The sequence below is a fragment of the Agelaius tricolor genome, unplaced genomic scaffold (assembly GCF_023055355.1).
Source record: "Agelaius tricolor isolate 1412-34295 unplaced genomic scaffold, bAgeTri1.0.p SCAF_18, whole genome shotgun sequence".
Classification (NCBI taxonomy): domain Eukaryota; kingdom Metazoa; phylum Chordata; class Aves; order Passeriformes; family Icteridae; genus Agelaius; species Agelaius tricolor.
Genome location: NW_027269278.1, coordinates 14,163,238 through 14,189,465, shown reverse-complemented (window position 1 = coordinate 14,189,465; position 26,228 = coordinate 14,163,238). Strand labels below are relative to the sequence as shown.

The 26,228-nt window shown below is 43.2% G+C and overlaps 1 protein-coding gene across 7 annotated transcripts in view; it reads right to left on the bottom strand.

The window, feature by feature from the left end:
- SGCD (sarcoglycan delta) overlaps positions 1 to 26,228 on the bottom strand; it is a 307,039-nt gene that overhangs the window by 43,544 nt on the left and 237,267 nt on the right. For all 7 annotated transcript variants that reach the window (XM_071443434.1, XM_071443431.1, XM_071443435.1 and 4 more), the window contains 2 exons: positions 11,754 to 11,841; positions 9,434 to 9,553 (listed from right to left, as the gene is read on the bottom strand). In XM_071443434.1, the coding sequence (XP_071299535.1) occupies positions 9,434 to 9,553; positions 11,754 to 11,841 (208 nt within the window). The remainder of the gene's footprint in view (positions 1 to 9,433; positions 9,554 to 11,753; positions 11,842 to 26,228) is intronic.

The window sequence follows — 26,228 nt, the reverse complement described above, 5'->3', positions numbered from 1 at the left end:
AGCCATTTCAGCTTTATTTTAAGTCCCATTTAATGTCCCTCAAAGATGATTTCATCAATGTGTTTCCATTAGCTGGTTCTCTGCCCAATAACTTAATTCCATACAATCAGTCAGGAACTTATACAGCATATGACAGGATCAACCTGAAGTATTTTGAATCACCATAAAGATTCACTCAGAGGGTATTTTGGGGTTTTGGGCTTTTTTCCCCCCTTGCAGTGCATAAGGTGTGGGGTGTCAAAGACCCCTGTATGTGCTCACTTCATTCAAGAACAAAAATCAAGAGTCTCATGGCAAGAGAACATTTCCAGTCCAGTTTTAGGGTTTGGACATGGAGGAGCACAAATGCCCCAGGAAAGAAGCAAATCTCAGCTGGAAGGTGCATCTCAGCCAGCAACAGCTCCCACCACAGGAACACAGGAACCTGTGCTCAGCTTTTCCAGCTGCCTCCTGCTTTCCCAAGTGCCTGAGCTGCGTGACACTGTCCTGGCACCTTCCCTGGTGCCAAGGGCAGCCCCTGCTCCCTGTGCCAGCTGGGACTCAGCCACTGTGCCAAGGCACTGATCACAGCCCCTCCCTCTGCACAGAACCTGCCCTGGGCTCCCCCTGCTCTCTGCTGGGAGAGGGAGAAGAGGAGCTCAAATACAATGCAATGAGAGGTTATTTTAGACTAATAATTGATGCTGCTGCTGTCAGGGGTAGGTGGCAATCAGCTGAGCAGCTCTAGGGGCTGAGCAGAATGCAGGGAGACATCAGGTTTCCACTCAGGAGCAGATACACATGGTCAGCTATTCCCCACATCCCTTTTTCTGTTCATTTCTCTCCCACTCTGTATTTTTTTGGTGATAATTACAGACCTGCAGCAGACCTTTAGTGTTGTATATCACTGCTTCCAAATGAAAGTGGGGTCTCAGAGGCCTGTGATGAACCTGGTGATTAAGTTTGCCTTAGTGCATCTTCTCTTTAGTGTCTGCAGGACTGTGCAAATGAGGGGGGAAGGAGAAGGATCTGCTGTGATTTTTTTCTAGCTGAAGTCAAGAGGCAATGTATAGTGTGCTGTTGTCTCCATAAACTACTTTTATTCCCACTATTATTGATCAGGACACATTCAGCAATTTGTTCATGAAAACACCCATCTGAGGAGGTTCTCTCCTCTGCAGGTCTCATCAGGATAATATGTGACAGTCTCAGAAAGTGTGTGCAAACAGAGGCCCAGGAAGTAAATCCAATACAATGCAGGTAAAAATTATTTGTGACTGCTTCTTCTAATTCCAAGCTTTAAAAGCCTTATTCATCCTTAATTTATGTTTTTAAATGGGTGAGCATAGTAATTGCTGTTGCTCCCCTTGAATCCCATTAAATCTGAAATCAATAAGAGCTCTATTTCAGGGTCCAATAATAGCCTGGTTAGGTTAAGCCAGTGCATTGAACAAAAGCCATGAAGCTTCATTCACGTTTCTTTCCAGGATCCTATAAAAACACCTCATTGCAAAGGTCTGTCTGTCTTCCTTTTTTGTCTAAGTGTTGGGCAGCTGCTCTTTTAAGGGCAATCAAAAATTCCTGAATGATGAGGGCAATAATGAGATCATGTGCAGCATCAACGAAGTGTTTATAATAAAAAAATGTCATATAATTTTTTTAAAAAACTGATTCTATTTCTTATTACAGATCATTTTTAGCCCCTGATCTTGGCACTGTATGCACACAGGGAGTGAGCCAAGCCTTAGGCACTGAGTTAGGCCAGACAGGAGCTCCTTGGGACTCCAGCCCTGCTGGGTGGAGGAGAAAAAATTCTCTGTCTCAGAGTCCCAAGGAATCAATGGAGCCTGGGTTTTAAGCTGGAAAACTTGCAAACAATGAGATGAGCTGCAAGCCCAGAGAGGAGCAAGTGGGTCATTAGTGATGTATGTGCCTGCAGTCACACCATCTCCAACAGCCTCCCTGCCACAGCTCATTTATCTGAGAACATAAAGGGAAGAACAAAACAGAGCAGACAGGCTCACACCCAAACTGAGAACAGACACAGGAAAAAAGGTTGCTACAACTTATGCTGACCTCTAGATATTTCCTTCTTGACTAGTTTTGGGGTCCTTCAACACTTTTCCTGCAGCTCAACAATAGCAATGTCATCACTGAATTCCTTTGAAGCTCTTCTCAAAATTCTTGTGCAAAGTTGCAAAGGAACTCAGGGGAGCACCTGAAGTGGGAATACACAGTGGAAATTTATCATGGAGAATATTGTGTGAGCTTCAAACAGATCAGCTGGGGAGGACACTTAGGAAATAAAATATAAATCTGCCACACTTTTAAACTTGATTTCAGTGTTTGGTAAGTGTACAGTATGTTTCTTTCATAATCCTTGTGACATTTAATCAATATTAATCTGATGGTGGATGATTCCTCTCTTCCCTTAAACAGGATTAAGGGAACACAATCTGAACACACATTTCAGCCTGGACTCGAAGCCTATACACTTTACATAAATGCTATCCTTTCAGCCTGGAATGTACTTTAAGTAAAAGCAAACACAAAGAAAACTCCTCAGTATCTCTCTCTCCCAACACAGCTTGTTCTTGCCAATAAAAAGACAAATTTGCAATCTGGGTGAGTGGATTTTGAAAAAGGAGAGCAATCTAAGTTGGATTTGCCATTAAAAAGAAAAGAAAACAGCATCACACCTATTGACCTTAAAGCATGGGAGCTATCAGAAGTATTCATTCAAGAATTGGTAATTTAAATTTCTCCCCTTGCAGAATGGGAGAAATACTTTATTTGAAAGAAAACATCCAACAGTTGCGTCTCAACCTCTGGGGAAAAAACCAAAAACACCCCAAACCCACCCAATTCAACTAAATCAGGTTTCTTTTCTATACAGTTTTTAAATTCTCTGCCACTGCTGATTACAGGTTAAATCACTTTGTGACCCCTGCTTCTTCATGGATACAGCAACAGTACGATTCCTAGCTGAGAGGAAAAAAAAGAAGAAAAAAAAAGAAAAAAAAAGAAAAAAAAAGAATTTTCTTGTGGCATTAACCACTAAGAGTAAATATGTGTTTTTGCCCTCCACTACTGCTTAATTTTGCTAAACATAATTTTTTCCCATCATCACAGCTCTGCAACGAGCTCAGGGAAATCTCAGAGAGCTGCTCTGCCACAACTCAGAGCTACAGGAGTTAAAGACAGTGGAGGAGGCAGCTTCCAGCCTGGCTAGTGCCAGTGTAAACCCTGCTACCTTCATTTGTCAGCACATTTCCCTGCTCCCCTTGTTTTATTCCCCATCCCAGCTTGGCAACTGCTCCAGGACTGCATTAGTGCTGCTGCCCAATCACTGTGGGCAGGGAGCTCTGAGCACTGCAGCTGCTGCCCAGGGAAGTTCATGCATCTCCAGCAAAAGGTCAAATGCCTGTCCCAGCTGGCTGGGGCTCATTCCATCCATGGCTGAGAGCACAGGAGGAGCTCAGGAGCAGCCCGAGCAAGCTGGAGCTCATTTGCAACTGGGTGAACTGGGAAAGGGCTGTGGCCCAGCTGATGGTGCAGTTTGGTCCAGAGGCTCAGCAAGGCATCCCAGTGAGGTACCCCAGAGAATTCCCAGTCCTTTGGGTTGAAGGCACCTTCCCCTCCACTGCCTTTGTAAAGGAAAAGGATTAGAGTAGGAAAATGTCTCAGTTTCATAAGACCATGACTCCTTTCAGAAGGCCACTCACAGACCTGCAGCAAGGACATGTTTTTCAGGGCAATGCCCAAAATCCACACTACAAAGACTGAAGCTTGGCATTTACCCTCAGGCATAAAGCTGCAGCAGACTCAGTGGTGAGACCAAAAAGTTCCATTTCTTCTCTGGGTCAGGCCTGATTTCAACACTTGGCTACCACAGTTGTTCCCTCTGCCACAAACACATCAGCAAAATGCCATTTGGAAATCATAATGGCTGCTGTAAAGGGCAACCATGCATGTTCTGATCCATAAATAATCACTGCTGAAGAAGGGTACATGCTGTAAAAATGGGTGGTAATTCCTTGAAACTGTTAAATTTCTAGCTTACCCCACCCTCTGAAATGACTGATACCAGTCAAATACCTCTGTGGATTATTTAATGAAATATAACTACTCTTACAGTCATTAAAGTTATCCTGCTGTAACTACTGCAGCAAGTAAGAGCTGAAAAGGACATGCCAAGAAGTCCCTAAAAGTTTAATATGGAGGAAATGTGAGCAGAGTTCTCTAACCAGGCTGGCACTGCAGCCACAGCTCTGCAGGGCTCCAGATCAAGCTAATAATGGAGCCCTGAAAATGTTTGTGGATGTGAAGCTTAGGGCAGCTGGGGCAGCTTACACAGATGTGTTAGCTCAGCAACATCCCCATTAAATCCTCTCTCCTCCTGACCAAAGTGAAGGATATTATTACAAAGGCTTTTTTAACCCTTCCATGAGGAACAAGCCACAGCACCTTGTGTTCCACAGATGCAGAGCAGGTCCCCAACAGTGTCCTTTAAAAGAGTTCTCTCCAGTCACAGAGTCACAGAATGACAGAATGATTTGCCCTGGAATGGACATTAAAGGTCATTTTGTTTCAACTCCCTTGCCACAGGCAGGGACCTCTTCCACTGGACCAGGCTGCTCTGAGCTCCATCCAAGCTGAGTGGGGCACCCACAGCTTCTCTGGGCAACCCCTTCCTGTGCCTCACCACCCTCACAGTACCCCATTTTTTAATGATATCTAACCTAAATCTAACTTCTGTCAGTTTAAAGCCATTCCTCTTCCTCCATCACTGCATGCTCTTGTAAATAGCCACACACTCCTGGACCACACTGCTTTAATTGTTGGTGTTCCTCCACTAAATCCTCTAAATTCCTTAATAAACAGCTCATAAATAAAATGCTGGAAATGTGCCTTGGATTTAATTACTCCAAACTTATTAATAAACTTGCAATAACCTTTCAACAGCTGATTCCTCTTTCCAGGTGCATTCCCAGGCAGCTGGAGAGAAACTTGAACAAAAAAAAATGCTCCCAAACTAACAGTCCTAAAAGTCTAATCTGTGGTCAGCACTGACATGCTCCACATGGTCCAGTGCCCAAAGGGTGCTGGCTACAGTGGAAAAAAAGCCACAAGGTAGAAATGGAGCTACTGGCTAATTATTTGACAGGAGAGCAAGGAAAGATGGGTGAGATCAAAGGTGCTTTTAAATCAGCCATGGTGCTGGGCTGGCTCACACTGCTCCTGCAGTCTTTATTCTGGGAGATGAAAGGCATCCTACCCCACTCTAAATACAGCTATTTTAGTCAGGGTTTGCCACAGGAGAAGGCTTTAGCCAAATCTTTATCATTAGGCTCCATTAGTAGAAAAGCCTCTGCCATGCTAATCCAAATGTCTGAGAGACATTTTCTGGGGCGTGGGAGCAATCCCTGCATTGTTCTGTTGTAGAGAAGGGACCCTGTGGGGTTGTGATTAATCCTATCCTTGCTGGAAAGCAAAACAGTAATTTTAACAGTGGTTAAAAAGCTTGGTAGATTTGTAAGGGGACAACATCCAGCCCATGCAGTCCCACCTCCCACACAAACCCAGGGACTGCCAGACTCCTGTAAGCTGCAGAAGTGTGGCTTTTGTGGTATTATCTCAGCTCACTGCAATGCATGTGGATTCCCATCAACATTTAGTCTTCAAAAAAAAAAATTGGTTAAATCCATCATAAATATTAAACATCAGAGTATAGTGGCAAGTTTCCCTGAAAACAAACTTCAAAAAATAATCTCAAATAAGAAAGATGTCAAGGCCCCTGGGAGAACTGACACTGGCATGTCATCAGATGTTGTCTTATAAGGCTAAATTAAGCATCTGACCAGAGTTTAATTTCTGTAAAAACTCATGCTAATTTAAATTGCTTTAGATTTAATTAAAAATGCCTTTCTATAGAGATAATAATGTAACTCTGTTAATTAGTATCAAGTGGCATCTAGAGGGCATATTTAAAAACTAATCTGGAGAATAAATAGAGCTAATTAACAGTCAGAATAATGCTTTATGATTGTCTTTTATTTATAAATGCTATAACGTTCAATAAGCTATTAAATGAAATTGTAATTAATATATATCAAAGTTATTTTTAATACTCTTTTAACTAAATAGTGTTTCTTACTCCCTGTTTTTCAGATGGTCTGGACACGTTTCATTTCTGGAGGGAGGGAGGGAGTCAGGACGAGGCAGCAAATACAAATTCAATTAGGAGCAGCTCATTTATCTCCCCTGCAAGGGTCTGAGTTAGGAGCCCTGGGGGCTCCAGCCAGGTGTGAGCTCTGTGTCCCTGGGCTTTGCCCAAATCTCTGCTGACCACGGCAGGGGCTGCCAGGGAAGGGCTGCACATCACCCCACACACCCCACAGGGGCAGAGAAGGGGCAGATTTTGCCTCCAGAAATCCAAACCTTACAAGGCAGAGCTGAGGTTCTGGGAAGGAGAGCAGCTCTGAGGTTTGCTATGGGACCTTTCAAAATACCATGGGGTGCCCCAGTTCTATTTGGGTAGGAAAGGGATGCTAAGAGTGAGAATGTGCTCCCATCCCATCCCATCCCATCCCATCCCATCCCATCCCATCCCATCCCATCCCATCCCATCCCATCCCATCCCACCAGCACACGAGCACTGGCTGAAGAGCTCAGAAGTAAAAAGGGCAGAGTGGAGTTGTTGTAGGGCTCAGTTCTTTTATAGGGTTCTTGCAGGCAAACAAAAGCTCCCTCAGGGTTATCTGGACCCAGGCAGAGCTGATGTCCCAAGCTGAGCAAGGCAGAGGGGATTTTTGGTGTCTGCACAAGGTTGTGCCAGTGTTACCAGGGCTCAGATCTGCCCTTCCCCTGCCATCCTCCAGCCCCTCCTGTGATGACAGCTTTGACTGGATTCACTATATCAAATAAATTCATTGAAATTACGTCATACATGAAAAGAAGAGGTGGCCAGCTCTGTCTCTCTGTGCCCTTTAATGCTCATAAATCAGAAATAACTCCCCAAAATACAAATCAAATAAAAAGCACTTTCATATGGAAATCTGCACTGCCCGTGCTGCGTGATTTTTTGAAGCACCATCAAATGCATCATATGTCCTACTTGCATTTGTTTTTAATCTATAATTCTGTGTATTCTTCCCCTTTTTTATCCCTTGCTAATGTTGAAAAACCCTCTAGATACCCAGAGCAGGGTTCATTTCAAAACAGGAGAGCACCTCTTTTCTCAGGACAAGGATTCAGCATCGGTTTGTAGCACAAACTTCCAGAAAAAAACTTTGGAGTCTGTACAAAGAAAAGAGTTATTGTCTCTGGCAATATTCAAAGCTGGCCACAAGAACTGCTGCTCTGACCTCTGTGGGATGACTTTCATGCCAGGTTGTTGACACACACTTGCCTCTACAAGAAGTATTTGTTCAGTAATAACAAGAACAAGTTGAAATTATTTACATGGCCTAGATGGGTGTCAGCAGACACATTCCAGCAGCACCTGAGAGCCCAAACACCAGAGGAATGATCAAAGGAATTTGTCTGTGTGCTGCAGCTCGGACTGGCCTTCAGAGCAGACAAAAACACTGCAAGAAACACGAACATATGGTGTAACACTTCCCAGCATGGCAAACAGCCACGGCAAACACTTTTGGAGATAAAATTAGATTGGGGAAGCAAAGCTGGAGAAAAACAAAGCCAAGAATGAACTCAGAAAGCACTTCAGCTCAAGGTCATTGGAATACTTGCTATGTAACATCACCAGTAGTATGATTTTATTTTTTCTTTTCTGATAGATCTGCAGAAGTCAAACCAACCTCGAGAAACACTCAGTTACAGGCAAAAACCAAAGGGCACTACAGTGATCAGCAGATTTTTGATGCTGTTTAGTCTGGAGACTAAAACAAAGCAGTAACTCAAAATAGCTATCAAAATTAATTCCTGGTTTCTTGAAAGCACAGAGGAACTTTAAAGCAATTTTTTTAAGGTTTGTAATCAGAACAGGAGTACTTGCAGCTTGTATGGAGAAGGTTCTGTAATGTTTTTAAATCAACAATGTAAATCTCTCCTGTTTTAAGGCCTCCAAGAAAACACTTAAAAACTGTTGCTTCCTGACTTCACCTACCCTGCAAGAACAAGCTCTGAAAGGTGCAGTGCAAAGGGAGCTTTGTTGGAGGACATGGACTGCTACAAATGTCCCCAGCTCTGGAACACCACGAGAATTTTCAATGGGCCTCTTCAAAGGTCTAAGCTAACAAAAATACTCTGAATTTTGTGAGGTTCAACATTTATCCTGTGAAGCCCACCTAGGTTTTTATAGCTGGTGACTGAACTAGGCCAGTGTGCAACAACAGTGATGTGCAGAGAGCTCCACCCACCCTGCCCACAAACAGGAACCATCCAGAACAGGACATCAGGCAGCAAAAAATGTTAAGGGCTGGATACCAAGTCCCATTTATACTATACATAATAGACTATTAAATAGCTAGAAATTATAGTAACAATAATAATAAAAAATACTATCTACATCTATATATAATTCCAAGCTCCTTATTGATCTCTTTTTACAAGAGAAGTAAGGAACGGTTTGGAATGAAAAGATGCATCCAAAACAAGTCACTGTAAAACAGATATTGGTGCCTCCACAGAGACCAGCAGCACTGTTGTGTGACTGTGAACAACACTGAGCTACCCACTCTGGTCCTGTGTGAAAATTGTGAGCCAAATCCCAGACTAACCAAAGAGTGTGGATTGAACTGGGGAGCACAACAATTCAAGTTCCAGACAGTTAATTTGATATAACTATCAAATAAGTTTCAAAATTTCCAATTGCCACAGCTGTTTTGTTTCTCCAATTAACGACCAAAAAAACAAAAATCCAAAGAAACAAGAAAGAACCCCTACATCCCAAACCCAGATTTATCCCCAGTTTTCATTAGGAAATACCATTTATTCCTACTTTATTAGGAACAAAGCCTGGCAGGCAGCACGGCTGGGGAGGCAGATCCTCCTGGTGTTTGTTTCAGAATGAAGGAGGAGCTGGTGACAGTGCTGGCACCAAAACCATGAACCCTGAGGTTCCCTTTGCACAGTGACTGCAGACATGGGCACATCCCTGGGGCCGCTCCTCACTGTCCTCCACCCCAGATCCAAGAAATAAAGGTTGTTCAGGTTCCAAAACTGGTTTTAAAGCTATTTCACTCAGCCAGACAAACCACTTCCAGGGGAGTTTTTAATGGAGGGGAAAGAACAAATTGTGCAGGTTAAGAAAAGCCCTCACACAGAAACTCCTGGCCTTTATCAGCTTGGAGAAGATTCAAAGCCATAAAGACAGCAGAAGGTTTTATCTCCAAAAGAAGCTTTCAGCAAGTAGGAAGGAAAGTCAGGCAAAACTATATTCAGATTTGAAGAGGTGCATATTAAAACTGTGGCTTAATGAACAATCTCTTACCTAGAACTCTCAATCTCTCTGCTCCAACCACCACTTCGTTGTCATCTGCAGAAAACAGCAATTTTCCAGAGAGGGTTTTCACCTCAAATTTTTGGCTGTGTGCTTCCACTGCTTGGGGACCTAGGGGGAAGAAGCTTTACTTTAGGGAAAAGTGTAAGAAAATCACACAGTAGCTTCATACATTCAATAAACCCATTTGCTGAGTAATAATAGTTCAACAAATTGCATCAGAGACACCAAACAGAGAGGCTTTTTAGATCTTATTAGGAAAGGGCAGTTTTCTACACAAGTAACAACTGTTCAACTATTTCTATTTATGCTTTTGCAATGCTCATGGTGTGCCATAAAATCACCATTGAACTTGGGATAGCTGGGATATTTTTATAAAAAGACAGACCCATCTGTGAAACAGCAATGAACAAATCCAGCCATGCCTTGAGAGTATTGGTGCAGGTGTAAGAGGCATCAAGAGCTCCTGGGCCCATTTTGCTGGGACTGATGCTGCTGTGTAAAAGATTCCTGGTTTTCTAGCTTTTAAACATATCTGGATTAAAATTCTATCAGTGTCATGCACAGCCCAATTAAAAAAAAAAAAAAAAAAAAGACAAACATCAGGACAGGAGCAAATGTTTTGTTTTAGACTCCTTCAATCATGTGCAGGCCAAGAAACAATGGCATTCTCTCAAACTGCAGAAAGTTTTTAGGCAAGTAAAACTTTCCTTTGAAGATCTTATTTCAATTCTGCTGCTTTTCCTGCAGGCTGCTGTGCCCTACAGGGCTGGAAAGCCTCTGGCAATTCGTTTTCTTGTGGGGGCTGATAAACACCAGCCTGAAGAGCCATTCTGTGCAGGTCTGTGGCTCAAAGGCTGCCAAGAGTTACAAAGAGGCTGCCCTGGGTTACTGACTGAGCCAGACTTTGGACAATTCACCACTCATTAGCCCTCCCAACTCCATCCAAGGCACAGCTCTCCTGGAATATCAACCTGCACAAGGCAGGTGGTTGGACTTTGCATTAATTCCAGCCATCTTCAAGACCAGTCTCATTTCTCAAAAAACAAGAGAAATCACCCTTGAAAGCCAGTATTTTCTTAAAAACTCCATCCCTACCTACCCAGGTCACCTGTGCTGGCACCTGGACACACAGAATCACGCAGGTGGTTTGCACTCCAGACAAGTGAGGCCATGCTGAGATCCCTGGAAATACTTAAAAACTCATGCAGCCACACAGAGAAAATCCAGTAAAAATCTGATTTGTGTCTTGCTTATTACCCACCTTCCCACTCATCCTTGCAGTAGGCACAACATGGGACCACATCTTTGCTCCACTGTGAAACCAAAGCTGGTGCTGAATGCATAAAAGCTCAATAACCAGAGCATCACACTGGGAGGTTATCACTGAGTCCCAAACTCTCGTGACACAGAGGTGCTTAAGTGAACCAAACACCCTCTTGAAAATACATGGAGAACCAACAAACTGAAGATCTTCATTCTGAATGTGAGAATCAGGGAGCCTGGGGTCGAATTTATTTCCTTCCTCCAGGCAAGTTTCACACATGCTTCCTAAATAATTGCTCACTGAAGCTGCATATTTAATTATTTAATACTGTGACTAAAGGCCAAGATGTTATATAAGCAAACCAAGCAACCCAGTCTCAGCTTAGAAACATGTTTATGGATTACTGCCCTTGCCACACACCAATACTTCTCACAGTCCGTGCATAAATCTCAGTAAATATATCTCTGTCCCATGTCAGATATATATTTTATACCATATATAAAGTGCCATATTCCTTATATAATGCATTAGACTCTTTCAACCCAAATTATTCATTCATTCATTGAATGGCTGCTGTACACTGGGGATTTACAAAACACCCATTTCTCCACCCAACACATTCTTGTTTGGGTGCAAAGGGAGTTCTTCATCAGCAGGAGGACTTTAAATTGCAAACTGTTGCCATAGTTGGGCTCCAGAGTTCCCAAGATTTCAGGCAAGTTATAAATGTCTTGAGAAAAACCTGTTCTTGTTACAACAGAAAGGTCAGCCTGGCGTATGTTCTTGACCTGATGTCATACAACAAACATTTCTAACTCTGGACTGGCTTTCAGATGAAAATGATAGTTTGTTTTGTTATCAGACAGCCCCAGCCAGGTGCCTCCCCAGCACAGCTTTCCTGTCTCTGCCTTTGTTTCTACAGAGTGCAGTGAAGTTTCATTTCTCCCCCACAAGACACCCAGGCTCCCCTCTGTGTGCTGAAGCCAGCCCAGCATCCCAAAACACCCCCTTTCACCCCTCCAAGCAGCCTTTGCCCCTCCTTACCTGTTACAAGGCGAGTGAGGACTTTTGTCTTCTCGTTGAGGATGTTCACGGTCACGTTCCTGGCGGACTGGAAGTACAGGGGGTTGCCCTGGAACAAGACCACGAGAGCAAGGGTGTGAGATGGGCATGGCTGCACTGACCCCGAGCCTGGGGTGCACCCACCCTGCTGTGACTGCTCCAGGATAAGCCCAGAGTGGTCACCACAGCTCTGTCTGGCCCAGGCAGTGCCTTGCTTTAGGGATGACTGACTCTACCAACCAACCTGTAATTTTAAAAGGTGATATGGGACCTGACCTAAGCTTCCCAAAGGTGTTTCAGGAGGGTGGTTGACTGCAGCAGTGCATTCCAGAGGCAAATCTGCAAAATTGCAGCACCTGATGACTCCAGTGGGTGACAGTGTGTGCCCACCACATGAGTGAGCCATGCCCAAGGGCTGGGGAGCAGAAAATGTGATATTTACATGTGGAGAGTGCCTTAGATCTCAAAGCACTTGTGAAGCACCTGGCACATCTCCCCACCACACTGTGGGATTCCAGCCTGTGACCAGACCCATCCTAGCAGGCCTGCAGAACACAAGACACAAACTCCTCCCCACTTCCACTCGGCCACAGAGAGTTCCACCAATTTCTCATTGCAATGCTTTAAACACACCTCAGAGAGAGGAGCCAGAGCAGCTGGCAGCACACAGGAGCCACACGGCGACCTGGCAACATCCACCTCAGGTACTTCAGCTCAAGAGTGAAGCCAAAGCAAGCCCACAGCTCCAACCATCTGGCTGCTCCTGTGAGCAAACACAGCCCAGGCGCCGGGGAGCTCGTGTTCTCCACAGGCTGCCCCAGCCTGCACAGCTGGGCACAGCTGGCTCCTCAGGGGCTACCAGCCACCCACGGCACCAGCACGGGCTGACCCCAAATCAAATCAGCCAAAAATCCAATGTGAGAGAGGGAAATTCACCACCAGCATCTCTTCGTAACACCTAAAGCATGCAGCTGATCAGATTCATCAATTAACTGAGACACAGGATGGGCAGAAGAGACAAAATCAGCAAGAAATTGAAAAATTTTCAACTTAAAACCAGCAAGAAGTTGAAAATTTTTATGTCCAATGCCTTTTTTTCCAGCTTTTCAAAATTTTTCCATTAGGAATGAATAATCAGGGTGGGGACAGAGAATTGTGTGGGTCAGGCATGTTCTCCTTGCCTCCTGAATTTGTAATGAACTCAATATTTTCATAGATGCCATTTTTTCTGGATCGTGGCAGAAGGATTAAGTTGTCTGCATATCAAATATAATAGGAACACTATTATAGGAATATAATAGGGTGTTCTGTGGTGGACTGGGCCTTCAGGGAACACTCTAGTGGTGAACAAACAATTCCCAGCAGTGTTTGCAGAAAATAAACCTCAAAAAACTAAAATAAAACCAGCCTCAAATGACCAAATATTCACAGTAATTACATTTGTTGCCTTCACTGTTTTTGCAGCATGTTCCCACGGGCAACCCTTCAACAATAAAGAGTAAAATGGGGTTTATTTGATCAATTATAAGTAGAACATTTTGGCTACATCCAGATTATTTACAACTAAATAAAAATAATAACAAAAAAATGAATTTCACTTAATCATTTCCAGATCTTGGACAAGTTTCAGAAGCTCTTGGTGCCTCTGTCCCCTCCTACACTAAATGAGGACAAATCATCCTTCTACACTTCTGCAATGTGTCGGACACCTTAAGTATTATTGTATACAAAACTGAATTATGATTAATAATTTAAAAGTAAGGATCAGTTCTAATGACTTGTAATGATTCTGGTTTTCTCTATTTTTTATTTGTTATCTTCTAGAACTTCTAGAAATGAATGCTGATTATTTATTACTATTTTATGGTTAACAGCTGAGAAAGAAAAGATGGCTTCACTTGGATCCCCCCTGCTCAGGGACCTGATTTGAACACACCCAGGAACAGCAGGTTACTGCTGCATATCCATTTCCCACTTACACATAAAGAGTATTTTTAAAGGTAGACAGCTACAATCTGCATAATGTATAGCTATGGGTGAGACTATAACTACTATAAACACGCCATAGGAAGCATAGAAAAGTCTTTTTTTTTTCTTTTTTTTTAAACTTTTACTGTTTGAATTTTGCTTATGGAGTTTTGAAGCAGCTGGAGTGTTTTGAAAAAGCCATGAACTCTAGTTCACAGTCAGGCAAGAAAAATAGTTCAATTCCCTTGACTTTGAAAACTCTGTTGCTGCTCTTTGTAATATGAGATTGCACTACAGAGGAACTACAAGATAAACCAATGTAAAAAGTCACAGAAAGAGTTGCTCTGAAGAAGACCTAAAGACAAGGAAAGAGCTGGTATCCATCTAGAAAAGGCTTAAAATACATAATCAGACATGGAAATGTTTACTCCAGTATAGTCATCTCATTCACTCATTCAGAACTCAAATTCACACAGCCTTCAAAAAACTAAATTTCCCTAATGGAGGAGTTATGTTTTTATTGGTCTGCAGGGAAAGAACATTGGAAGCACTTAATGCAATGCCTGCTCTCATTTCCATAATTCTTTTTCCATTAAGGAATGAAAAAGAACTGAAGAAATTACTCCCTTTTGCTGAAAATTCGGCAGATTTTCTATCCATCATCTTCTGTTTACAAAGGAAATAACATTGACATCTTTTAAACTCTGAACATTAAAAAAAAGATGTTTCCTCTGTTGCAAGCTTGATGATGATGCCAGCTTCTTTCAATCACACAGAACAAAACAATGAAAGCTTTAAAATCCAGTTAGGATTTACAACTGAAAAGACAAAGCCTTCCCCTTCTCTTACACTTTCATGTTACCATGACACAAAATGAAGTATTCTGATGCATATGAGCAGGTGGAAATCTAGATCAGTATGGCATCAGCACCACAATAAAACAGTTATGGAGAGAAGCAATATTTTCATAAACTGTCATGGCCCTTGATGGAGCTGGAGTTGGAATATCAGCATGCAATACACAAGGACATCTTTTAAAGACTCTTTGGGCTGGTCATGTCCTTTCAGCTCACCATGAACCTACAACTGATCTCTGCAGGAAATCCTGGAGAGTAAATACATCATTCTGCCTCTTACTCCAGCTCATTAACAGAGACAGTGCCTTAAAATAATTCAAATGTTTGCAGACACACAACAGCATTTGCCACAGCTACTCAATATATTAAAACATTGGACACATGCTGCAGAAAAAAAGAATATGAAAAGTGCAAAAATATGTCAAAACTGCATAGCTTGGTTCCTCACCAAGCAGAGGTATCCAGTAAAATATAGAAAACTTCACAAAAGGTATCAACTGAGTGTTTGCTAGGTTAAACACATGGCAAAACAAGCCAGAACAGCTCACTAGCTGTCTTTCTTTGGCTCACTTTGGAAGAGATGCTAAAAACTCCCAGATCAGAAACTGAAACAGAAAAAGCCCTTTGACTGACAACCTTAATTTGCAGCTGAAGCAATCCCAGCTACTGCTGTCTTCTGGGAAATTCAGTACTTAAACAGATGTCCTTAGACTGTTTTAGGGAATTATTAAAAATATTTGGAAATCCTTTTAAATTTTTACAGGCAATTTCAAAATAATGCCTCACAGTTGGCGTGTTTGTCGTTCAGATGGTCAAAAGGAACAGCTTTGATCTGATCCTATGGATTCACAGACTTCACACAGTAAGTGCCAAGTGAAGCTTGTGGAAATAATGGAAATGGTGAATTTCCTGCAGGCTTGACAAAATAATGGTAAAAATAAAATCTTAAAGCATAATGTCATTTAGCAAGGAGCTAAATTATTATTATGGAGAAGTCACTCAGAGCACCATTTTCCTGCTCAACCCCACCTCTCAGTGACATTACAGGAAGCAAACACTGCTCTGTGCTCAGCTGGACTGTCAGAGGGCAAAAGCTTGTTTTCTGTAAGGCAAGCAGCCAGGAAAAGCTCTCCTGCTTCTGGCCCACAAGCAGCACTCACCTGCCTGCACCCCTGGGTGCTGCTCCAAGGGGAAGTTCTGGGTGGGTAATAAATAAATAAATTCCTTTCTTCAAATCCAACCAGCAGCTAAATGTGGTAACAGCAATAACAGCAGTGACACTTTCCTGCACTGCATTTGCCACTGGTAGGGACAGCTCAGAGCTGCACCTCAGTTTTTTCTGGGTTGGAGCAGCAAGAATTTCATTGCCCAATAACTGAGAGACAAAGCAATAATTTTAGGGCACCTGAAAAGTTCTTCATTAAGAATGGCAAACCTCTAATGAAAAGCCACAAAGGCATCCCACCTCTGTAGTTTCTGTAATTTGTGTGGCCCAGAGCACTGCTGAGGACACCATACAGGGTGCAGCTCATTGGTGCAGGTGTCAGGCACGTGCCCTCAGCCACCAGGAGAGCTGCTGGTGACCTTTACTCTGTCACTTTGGGCCAGCTGACACAGACATGTTTACATGAGCCTTCCTGACCCAGTTCTGGATGCTCCCAAACCACTGCTCCTCTGTCAAAGGGAAGCACCAGGAGCACCTCACTGTGTGACTCTCAACAGAGGGTTTCCAAACCACAGAGGTCTCCAGAACACACTGTGAGCAGTCAAAAAGCCCAGGACCTGTCCCCAAGTGTGCATTTCCTCCTGCCTTGGGAACAGAAACTCCTTTGGAGAGCGTCTGATGCTGGAAAAGTTCAGAGTTGCCCCCCTAAAACAGAGAGTTAGCAGGAGATTGAGTAAAAGCCCTTCAGAACTGAGAGATGCTGCAGGGATCAGGCAACTGGCACTACCATGAGCCTCAGCAGAGCTCACAGAACATTGTGCAGACACCTGCACCTCCTGAAGAGCAAACTGGAAGCAGTGGACAGCATCTACCTTTGCCTGTGAAGAAAAATACAGCTGGGGAGCATCTACTGAACCCCATCCCTAAGATCCTGCTTGGAACACCAGCCTGGCCTTCACCTACAACCAGCAGAAAATCTAGACTTCATGCTAAACTTGCAAGCCAACCATTATTGTTTCTGTGTCAAAAGTTTTTCCTCCTTTTTCTGGTATAGATCCCCACTGCAAGAATAGGATTTTCCCCAGAAGCTTCCTGGCACAAAAATTTAAGGCATGTAGCTAAATCCTTAGGTGATAGATTGAAAATAGCCCTTAATATGATTTAAACATACTTTTTGTTGTTTAATCACTGAGTCTCTTTTCATCTTGATTTTGTCCTTCAAACAGCTGAACATAATGTTCATGTTACTAAATCCCTTTCTTAGTAAAACTTCTGCTTTGACAGTGTAAGCTTTTCACAGCAGAATGAAAGCAAACTGTGAACAGAATTGGTAACAAACAGATTAAAACAAACGCTTTAAAATGCCCCAGTATGTGCTAGATGTGTGTCTGAAGTTGGTGATTTTTTGGAAGCAGGCAGTAGGTTCAGTGGAGATGTAACAAAATGTAGTTTGCATCCTCTTCTTCCGGGGAACAAACTTTATCACAAGTGGAATGTGCCCAGGTCATGTAAGCTGACACAGCCCTGACCTGCACTGAGCACTCAAAAACACAAATGAAGCATCATGAGCTTAGTGTGCTGTGATACAACTTCTGACTTTTTATCAAGAGCTCAAATGCTTAAATAAAAAAATAAAAAATTCAAGTTCTGTTTTCTATACAAAGTTCAGTCACCTTCACAGAATATGTTTTACAGTACCATGAAGCTCAGAAAATGCTGTGGTCCCACCTAGTGTGACATATTCTAATGGCACAGATAGTGCAGGTCTGAGCTTTATGTCCAATGCCACAAACCCCTCTCTTTCATGGCACTTCTTGAAGTTCATTTTAAAAACAATAGAAACAAAAGATAAATTTCCTTCTGCTCCATTAAAGCAATTATCTTCGACTCTTCTTTGTGAAGTGCAAAGAAGGCAGGTCTGTGATGTGAGATCTAAATGACTGGGTTCTGCTTCTGGAAGGCTACCCAAAGGGGTTTGTATCCTTCAAAGTGATTTATTTCTGGCAATCTAGGGGTTTCTCTCTTTAGAAGAATACCTGTAATAATCTCATGAACAGAGTGTTTTGAGAGATTGGCTGCTTCTTCAAGATGTCTAATCAGCTACTTTGCAGCTGAGACTCTTCTGAAAATTAAATTACACCATGTCTGCTGATATTAAAAAAACAACACTGAAAAATTTCCAAGGCATTACATCTGCCTTGACTTCATTGCTGCTCTTCTTTCTTTTTTACTTCACTGGCTTATAATGTAAGGAAAACCACAGGTGACTTGATGAAACCAACAGACATACACATGAAAATAAAATGCAACTGTTATGTTGGAGTCCTATTCAGTATCCACAGGGGTGGGAAATCTGGGTTTGTAGCATCTGATCTGCTTTACAAACATCAGGTGCTTGTAACATCTGAAGGCTGCTGCACATCCACAAAACTTCCTCTGCAGGTAGGACTGAAGGGATCATTACTGGCTTTGGAAAAAAGCCTGATGCATTGAAGCAAGCTCAGCTCCAGGAGCCCTCTGGTAAGGCAGAGGAATGAAATGAAGAGAGCAGCACAACTTGTGAAACAATCAGCTAACTCTGAAAATGCTTCAGGCTCTTCCCTGCACTGAGGGTTCACCCAAAGGAGACACAGCAGAGTCAATCAAACATGTGCTGATGATTAACTTGGCATCCCTGGGGAACAGCTCTCCCTTGCACAAACAAAGCCAGGCTCAAACCCATGCTCTAAAACAGGTCAACAGCAGACATGGGTTCTCAGCACACTGCTCAGCCCCTCCAGCATAAAATCAACCAAGTATTCTCTAAACATTTCAATTTCCTTGAATTCCTCTGCAGAAGAGCCAGGCTGCAGCTGCTGCTGCTCCAATCTGATCCTGGTCTGCAAGGAGGTGGTGGAGCAGCAGGACTGTGGATCTGTGCTAAGTTATATCCTATTTTCTGCCTTGGGCTGTCCTACTTATGATCAGAGTCCAGTGGTGACACATCTCCTGCTGAAGTAAACACACTGTAGGTAGGCACAGGAGAGAGGGAGAGAAGAGAAGAGAGCTCTGCTGAGGCTTAAAAATATTCTCAATCATCCGAATCTACAGCTACTCCCCTGCTTGGAACTTTTACTCCAGTCAAGCGTGCAGACCTCTGTTCGTGTGTTTTCATTTTTATGGCCTTTCTGGTGTCCCTACTGCCTGCCTTAAACATCTTTTAAAACTGCCAGTACATCATACTTCAATACCTATAAAAGCTATTAGAAGACACTATCAAAATTATACAGAACGACTAATTTCTGAGTTACTTTTCCTTACCACCAACACTGCTTGGACCATACTACAACCAGAAACAATTAAGATCTCACTCAGTGAGGTGAACACATGTTTAAGAGCACATACTGTTATTACTAAGAAAAGCACAGCAGTATTTCTCAGAAATCAGATTCAGCAGAGCCACTGGGGCTCTGCAATGCTCACACATCCTTTTAGGCATTCTGTTACTGCACTGCGTAATGCCAAGTTATATATCCAGATATTTTTCTCCAGGAAGGCTAATAAGGTGGATACCTCTGAACACTGCTTTGAGATTACAGCTTTCCTTTGCTGCATGTCATGGATGGCTTGCTTCTTGTATTAGATTATAAATGGCCATGCCAACTTACGGGCGCGTGTGCAGCACGAAACACAGGCAAGCTCCTAGCAGAGGCCCCTGGTGTGACTGAAATTCAGCTGTTGCTAATAAGAAGAAGGGAAAACATTTCCATCTGTCTGGATTGGGGAAAAAAGGATTTGTGATTCATCTGCATCCATATGCTGGTATGTAGACAATACTTATGGACACACAGACATATGCGAGGTAACCAGCAACAGGAACCAAATCAATCACAGATCACAGCATGTGATTTGCCTAATTATGAGTAACACCTCACATTTTTTATCAGTGCAAAAAGCACTCTGTGAGTGAGCAGATGGTGCTGCTAGGGGATGGCACCAGCCTTGACAGTTGCAGATGCAGAGCATTTACACAGCGCGCCGAAAAAATGACACAACACAAGCTGCTTCCTGGGAAAAAGACTCAAATTGAACAAGTGTCACCAAACAAAATATATGTATTTATTGATGTTCTGTACTTATCTGATCCAGCCCCTCTCTTCCAATCAAACATATACGTGCAGGCCAGGCAGTGATGCTATCTAGACAGCTTTGAAGTCTCTCAGAAGTGCCACGTGAGCTGCCTAGCACAGAGCACTGGAGGTGCAGACCAACCTGAGTCTAGTTACAACCTGCAAACCATTTAAACCCACACAAGCAGAATCAATAGGAAGAAACCCTGCAGAGAAAGCAATTACACTGCAAAAGCAACTACATTACAGCATGGTGAGGGGCTGGGAGGCAAGATGCAGGCAGCCATCCTCACTTCTGTGATTACCCACTGGAGTTCTCTCCCATGCATCTGGCCTGTGAAATGACAAGGTGCAGCCCAGACATGTTCCTGCAATAAAAGTGTTTCAGTTTCTGGGCTCCTGTCACAATTAAAAAGCTCTTATTTATGAGCCCCATTGTTCAGGTTTGCTGTGCTCCATAGGTAAATGCAGGATTGTGCTTCACAAAATATGTTTGAAGGGCACAGTGAACTCTCCTTTTCAATTGCTTCATGGGAGTAATAATCTCATTTCCTGGATGTGCAATTATTTATTCATTGGAGACTGTCCACTTGCCACTGCACAAGACACGAAGAAAGATTATCTGACCATTCCTAGTAGAAAATTCAGCTTTTCTATTTCAATTCTTTTATTTGTGGTTTTTCTGCATTTTTTTTTCCTGAGCTGCTGTAAACGCCTACTCTGGTGTGACAGGTTGGAAGCAGCTATAAAATGATTGATGAAAACCATATTTAGGCCTTGTTGTGGGAATATTTATTGTAGAAATATGCTCAGTTAACCCTGTAGGGGAAGGGCAGGAAAGGAAGGCTGAGCCTATGATTGTACCTCCGATACCGAAGTGATTTATCTGCTTTAATTATGATACAGGGTTATGGGGTCACAGAAACATCAGCACAAACTGGTTTTGAATTGCTGAAGTCCAGCCACTTTGTTTCCTCAGCTGAAATGATCAACAGCTGCCTTTGAGAAGGATCCTCTGTGGGTCTGCACAACCAGAGTCTTCCTCCCCAGGATAAATAGAGGGGCCAAGCTCTGAGCTGCAGAGCTGGAACAGTTTGAGTGTGAGTTAATGTCAGACAGAAACTGTCTCAGAGGGGCAGGACTGCAAACCTCCACTGCCTTGGACAGGCTGAAAGTCCAAGAGCTGAGGTGAGAGGGCACTTGGACAGGTAAAATGACAGATGCAGATAAGTGTGGGATGTGAAATTGGGCTCATCTGGAGGGAAGATCCTAAATCAGGCTGGACATTGCCACACTGCACACATGTACCCACAGAGAGAGCACAGCAGCAAAGGTGTGATCAGCAGCACAAGTGCAGCAGCAGGATGTTTGTGTTGGGATTTGGATGCAGCTTGTGGCTGCCAGTCAACAGACACTCCTGAGAATCTGCTCAGGGGTGAGGAGAGGAGAGAGCACAGGGTACTGCTGTGGTACAGGAAAATACATCCCTAACCAGCTCCACTGGGGAGCTGGGGACTGGGATTTCAAGAGATGTCAGGCTGGCTGCAGATGCTTTTTCCATGCCTGGAAGAAGACAGGAAAGTTGTCTGGGGAAATGGTGAGTAATGGCAAAAGCAGCCAAAGAGAATGGGATGTGTGAAGGGAAAACAGAGCCCAGGGAGGAATATCAGAGCCAAGGACCCCAATTACTCTTTGGGCAATCAGCAGGGTGGCTCAGCCTGATAACTCCTGCTTTGAGAAGGTATTTTTCTGCTGGTGTTTTTATTCCTGAAGTCCTTCCCAAACTCTGGAGGAAAGGAACTGATCAGTGAAGGCACCCAGCCAGTGGCTCCTACAGCAAAGGGTCCTGCCTGTGTGCTCCTGTTTCTTCTGCTTCACCTGAGCTACCCCTCCCAGCATGCTGCACTACAGATAATGCTGCAGAGAGAAACAAAAAACCTCCTGCTCCCCCAACTTTGTGCCAACATCAAGGCTCGTCATTTATAAATAACAGTTGGGATCTTCAGAAAATAAAGAGCAAAAGTCAGTTTGCAGGAGAAGCTGGGGTTTTCATCAGGTGGCAGAACACAGATAAAATATTATAGCTTGAAGCAGCAGCAGATATGCAATCAAAGGTGCTTCTCAAGCCAGCTGTGACAACATGCATGCCACTGCCCTGTGTGGCCTTTATTTCATTTAAAGAGTGAGGGGTGTTCTGCAAAAACCAGGAGGATACAGGCTCTGAACACCCAGCCATGGAGAGCAGGAGAGATGAGCCCTGTTGTGACTCATCTCATCTCATCAACTCATTGCCTTCTAGCCATGGACACCAAGACCCTGAATCAGACTCCTGACCTCTCACAGCAATTACTGTGTGCTTGGATTATGGATTATTTGGCCATTCACGGGGGGCCTCACCTGCATGTAGGACACAACAGTGATTCTGCCTAAAGGGAAATACCAGCTGCTCTAAGGTCATGAAAAGATGTGGCCACTCCTAACCTGCAAAACACACCTAGAAAAAACAGGATTTTAAGAAAAATAATGAATTGTTCACTTTTACCAATCAACCTAATCAAAAGAAAGACAAAGGCTTTTGGCTGGAAAACTGAAATCCTTTCTGGAGAGTAAGGCCTGATCTGTCAGACAGTGACCTCTCTTTTCCCCTCAATCAACCCACTGCCTTTAGTTTATTTGCTTTTCTGATTTTAAATATTGAAGTCTTACAAAGCTTCTCTTTGGAAAAAACCACATCTGACTCTTCAGCTGTGCAGCCCTGGGCTGCAGTCCTGTCAGATCACATCCAAGAAGGCTCAGTTTGCACTGGCACATCAAAAAGAATAATTCCCAGGCTCTGGGAAGAGGAACAGGGATGATTCAGAGAACAGCAAAGCTTCTCCCCAAATCAGTAACCACCCATTCCTGGAGCCACAGCTTCTGCAGCTGCTGCTGGTTTTTAGCACAGAATCAGGACTCAGATGTTCACCGCTTTTCTTCACTGGATTCCCCACCACAAATCAGCCCCTTGTCTAAATTTTATTATTTTGCTCAAGGAGAAGAAGGAACTAGAAGGAGAATATCAAGCTGCAGCTGGGAAGAAAGAGAAAATAAAAAGCCTGGATCACAAAAGCCATTTTAAGTGCCTAGGTTTAGATTACAAATAAAGAATCCAACTAAGTAACCTGCACCAACTAAGATACAGTGAAAATCTTGGATTTACAAATCACTGCTGAATTTGAAATAAACTTAAAAAAAATCCTTCCCTTGTAGACCATAAAGAAGAGTTCTCCAAAGGAAGATGTGCCCCTGTCCTTAGAAGGGTATTCCTGGGGAAAGTGGGATGACAACAGCACTGGATACTCCCTGGGGAACCTCAGAGCTGCAAAGGCAAAAGCCAAGGAGGATTTAGCTCTACTCATGCTCAGCCAAAAAAATTAAGGCTTGAAAGTGAGGAATCTCCTGCAGTTTTATGTAAGGATGGCTGTGCTTGATAGATGAACAAGGAAGAAATACTGGGAGCTGAAGTACTTTGAGTTTTCTTTTTGTTCCATGGGTTATTCTGTTTCAGAGGGGAAACAAGAACAGACTCCTGCTAGTACTTCCTACAACCTGCCTCAGAACATTTTAAGGCCAGGCTGGAAGGAGGCCTAAAATCCCATGGGACTCAGAATCACAGCACAAGAGGAGGAAATCAATGGACATGTAACATTTTATACTGAAAACCTGGGGTAAATCAAGAAAAAAAGAAACAACAAAAAAAAAAACAAAAAAAACCACCCAGGCACCATGGAAACTGCTTTCTTTCACCACTCCCCAACAAGAACAACTTTTTACTGCATGTGCTTTTATAGGAAGCATGTTCCAATCAGGAAGATCTTAAGAGCCAAAGAAATGGTACTTTATCTTTCAAGAGCAGCAAGTTAGTTTTCACAAGACCATCAGCAAATTTGTCCTAAAAGAAAAGGAACAGATTTAAAGTAATTCTTGTTCTCACCTGTGTTCTTCCTTTTCCAAATACATCTGCTATTTAGAAATAAAACAAAGAGCTATAGTAACTGGTAATTGAAACCTGGAAAATCTGATTTTGCTTTCCTGTCATAGATCAAAGAACCCACGAACTGAGCTGTCTGTAAAACCAGTTCTGTGAGCCTGCACTTCCTAATGACAGCACAGCTTGTCTGCCAACTTCTGCCTTACAAAATACAGAACTTTCCTGCCCAAATAGTTTTGATCAGCAGAAGAGCTGCAGAAGTGTTTGCTGTCCTGTGGTAAGAAGATACAAAGCTCTGCTCTTCAGGCTTCTTGGAAAATGAGGAAAACATCATTTTTCTTTATAACTGGATCTTCCTATTTGGCTTTCAGTGTTTCTGCTTTCTATTTTCCTCTATCTTCCCTCTACCACACAGCATCAAGTTTTATTTCTTTTTCATTTCTAGTATTAACAAGTTGTTTTTGTACTTCAGCCTCTACAAAGCAGCCAGGATTCTGATTGTCAGCAGCAATGTCTAGACATGGTAAGTCCTTAAACTCAAAGCTTTTGCATTTCAGAGAGAGAAATGCAGCCCCCAGAGTCACTCATGTTCCCTGTGCCCCACTGTCCTCCTTTTCACAGCTGAAACAGAAACAATTTCTGGGATTGTGGCAAAAAATTCAATGCAAAAACTGAGAGCCCACAGAGCTCACTTTGAGCTGGGATGCCCATCACTGGTTTTTGCTGTCACAGGGTCCAGCTGCAAATGTTTAGAATGAAGAGGAGGTGGGAATGGGATCAGAGCAGCAAAACAAACTCATGATCTGAACAGTTTCTCTCCCCTCACACAAGCAGCTCAAGTGAGAAATTTTACTTGTCAAAGGGAAAAAGCAAAATACATTGAGAGATCCTTTGGAAAATTCTCTGTCTCCTTCATGTTTAGCTCCACAGCTGTTAACTTGTCCACATCAACTCTAAACTCCCTCACAAGAAGGTGAGAAAAGCACTGGGTTTAAAATGCTTATGCACCTTATGGGGTCAGATACTTCTGCCATGATCATTTCACATTTCCTGGACACAAACCCTCCACTGATGTCAGGGTAAGGAAGCACAAGCACCTGGTTCCCAGGGTGAGTTCAGAGGTGTACCCAAAATGCAAATACAGACAAAAGCTGAGGTAGGTAAGCCCACTGGGCACAGCTGATTGGCTTTAGTAGGTGTTGATTACACTGCTCATATTGCATGAAATTAAAAAGCTTACAAATGTTATGAGCCATTACCCTTCCATTTAGGAGATCTTATGACAAGTTAGCAAGATCTAATGAAATCCCCTTTAAAATGCCATAGGCAGTCTCCACGAGATTTTGCTTTGAAATGCAACTTGTGGAGTTATTTCTGAAAGTTTGTTTACATCAGAGCTTCCTTTCCTGCACGTCTTTGGGATGCTCTGATTTGGAAGCTGGTGGGATACTTCAGTTCCCTGTTGTGCTCTCAATGTGGGGCACACAACAGCAGCTCCTTACAGAAACAACCAGAACAGGCACAGCAGGATTTAATCCTGATGCTATTTGTCATAGTCCTTCAGCCAGCCTACAAAATTCCCTGCAAAATTCAAAGCTGAAGACTTCTCACCAATTTTACTATGAAGGTAAAGGGAAATATTTTCATAGTTGCTGTAAAATTTACTTAACTTTCACCTCTTCAGCACACTGGAAATATCACAGAGCCACTAAGTGCCCCCAGAGCGCTGGGGCAGCCAAGGTTCAGACTCAAGTAGGCTCTCTGGATTTCACTGCTTCAGAATAAAATTTATTATTGGAGAGAATATCAGTTTTATAAATCCCACTGGGCACTCACAGCCTACTGCTGTCCACAGACTCAAATCTGCTTTGGATGGTGATGGCAAAAATATCTGCACACCAGGTGAGGGCATTTCTGCCAAAATGATGCAACTTGTTCTTTCACTGCATCCCCTGCTGACTGCCAGCTCTCCTCTCTTCTGACCTCTGTGGGGCAAGCAAGACTCCAAGTGACCCAGCTGAGAGACATCTGCAGCCAGAGAACACTGGAATGTAACACAGGGGTGCCACCAGAAATGATTAACAAACCCTGCAGGGAGCACAGGCCAGGCCAGGCACGGCTGCAAGAAGCTTGGCTGTGCCATCCACAGCCACCTTGCTCTTTTTGTTCAGCTTTTGTTTATTTCTTTTTGGTTCATCTTCTGAATCAAAACTCACCCAAAGGGCACCGGGCTATGAAGGTGCAGTCAGAGGAGGTGCTGCAGAAGCTGATCTTGGGTGGTGGGAGACTTTTCTCAATCTTGGGTGGTGGGAGACTTTTCTTCCTGCAGCTACAGTGGGAGCTGAGCTGCCCCAGAGGCAATGCCAGGAGATCAACACCTCCAGAGCT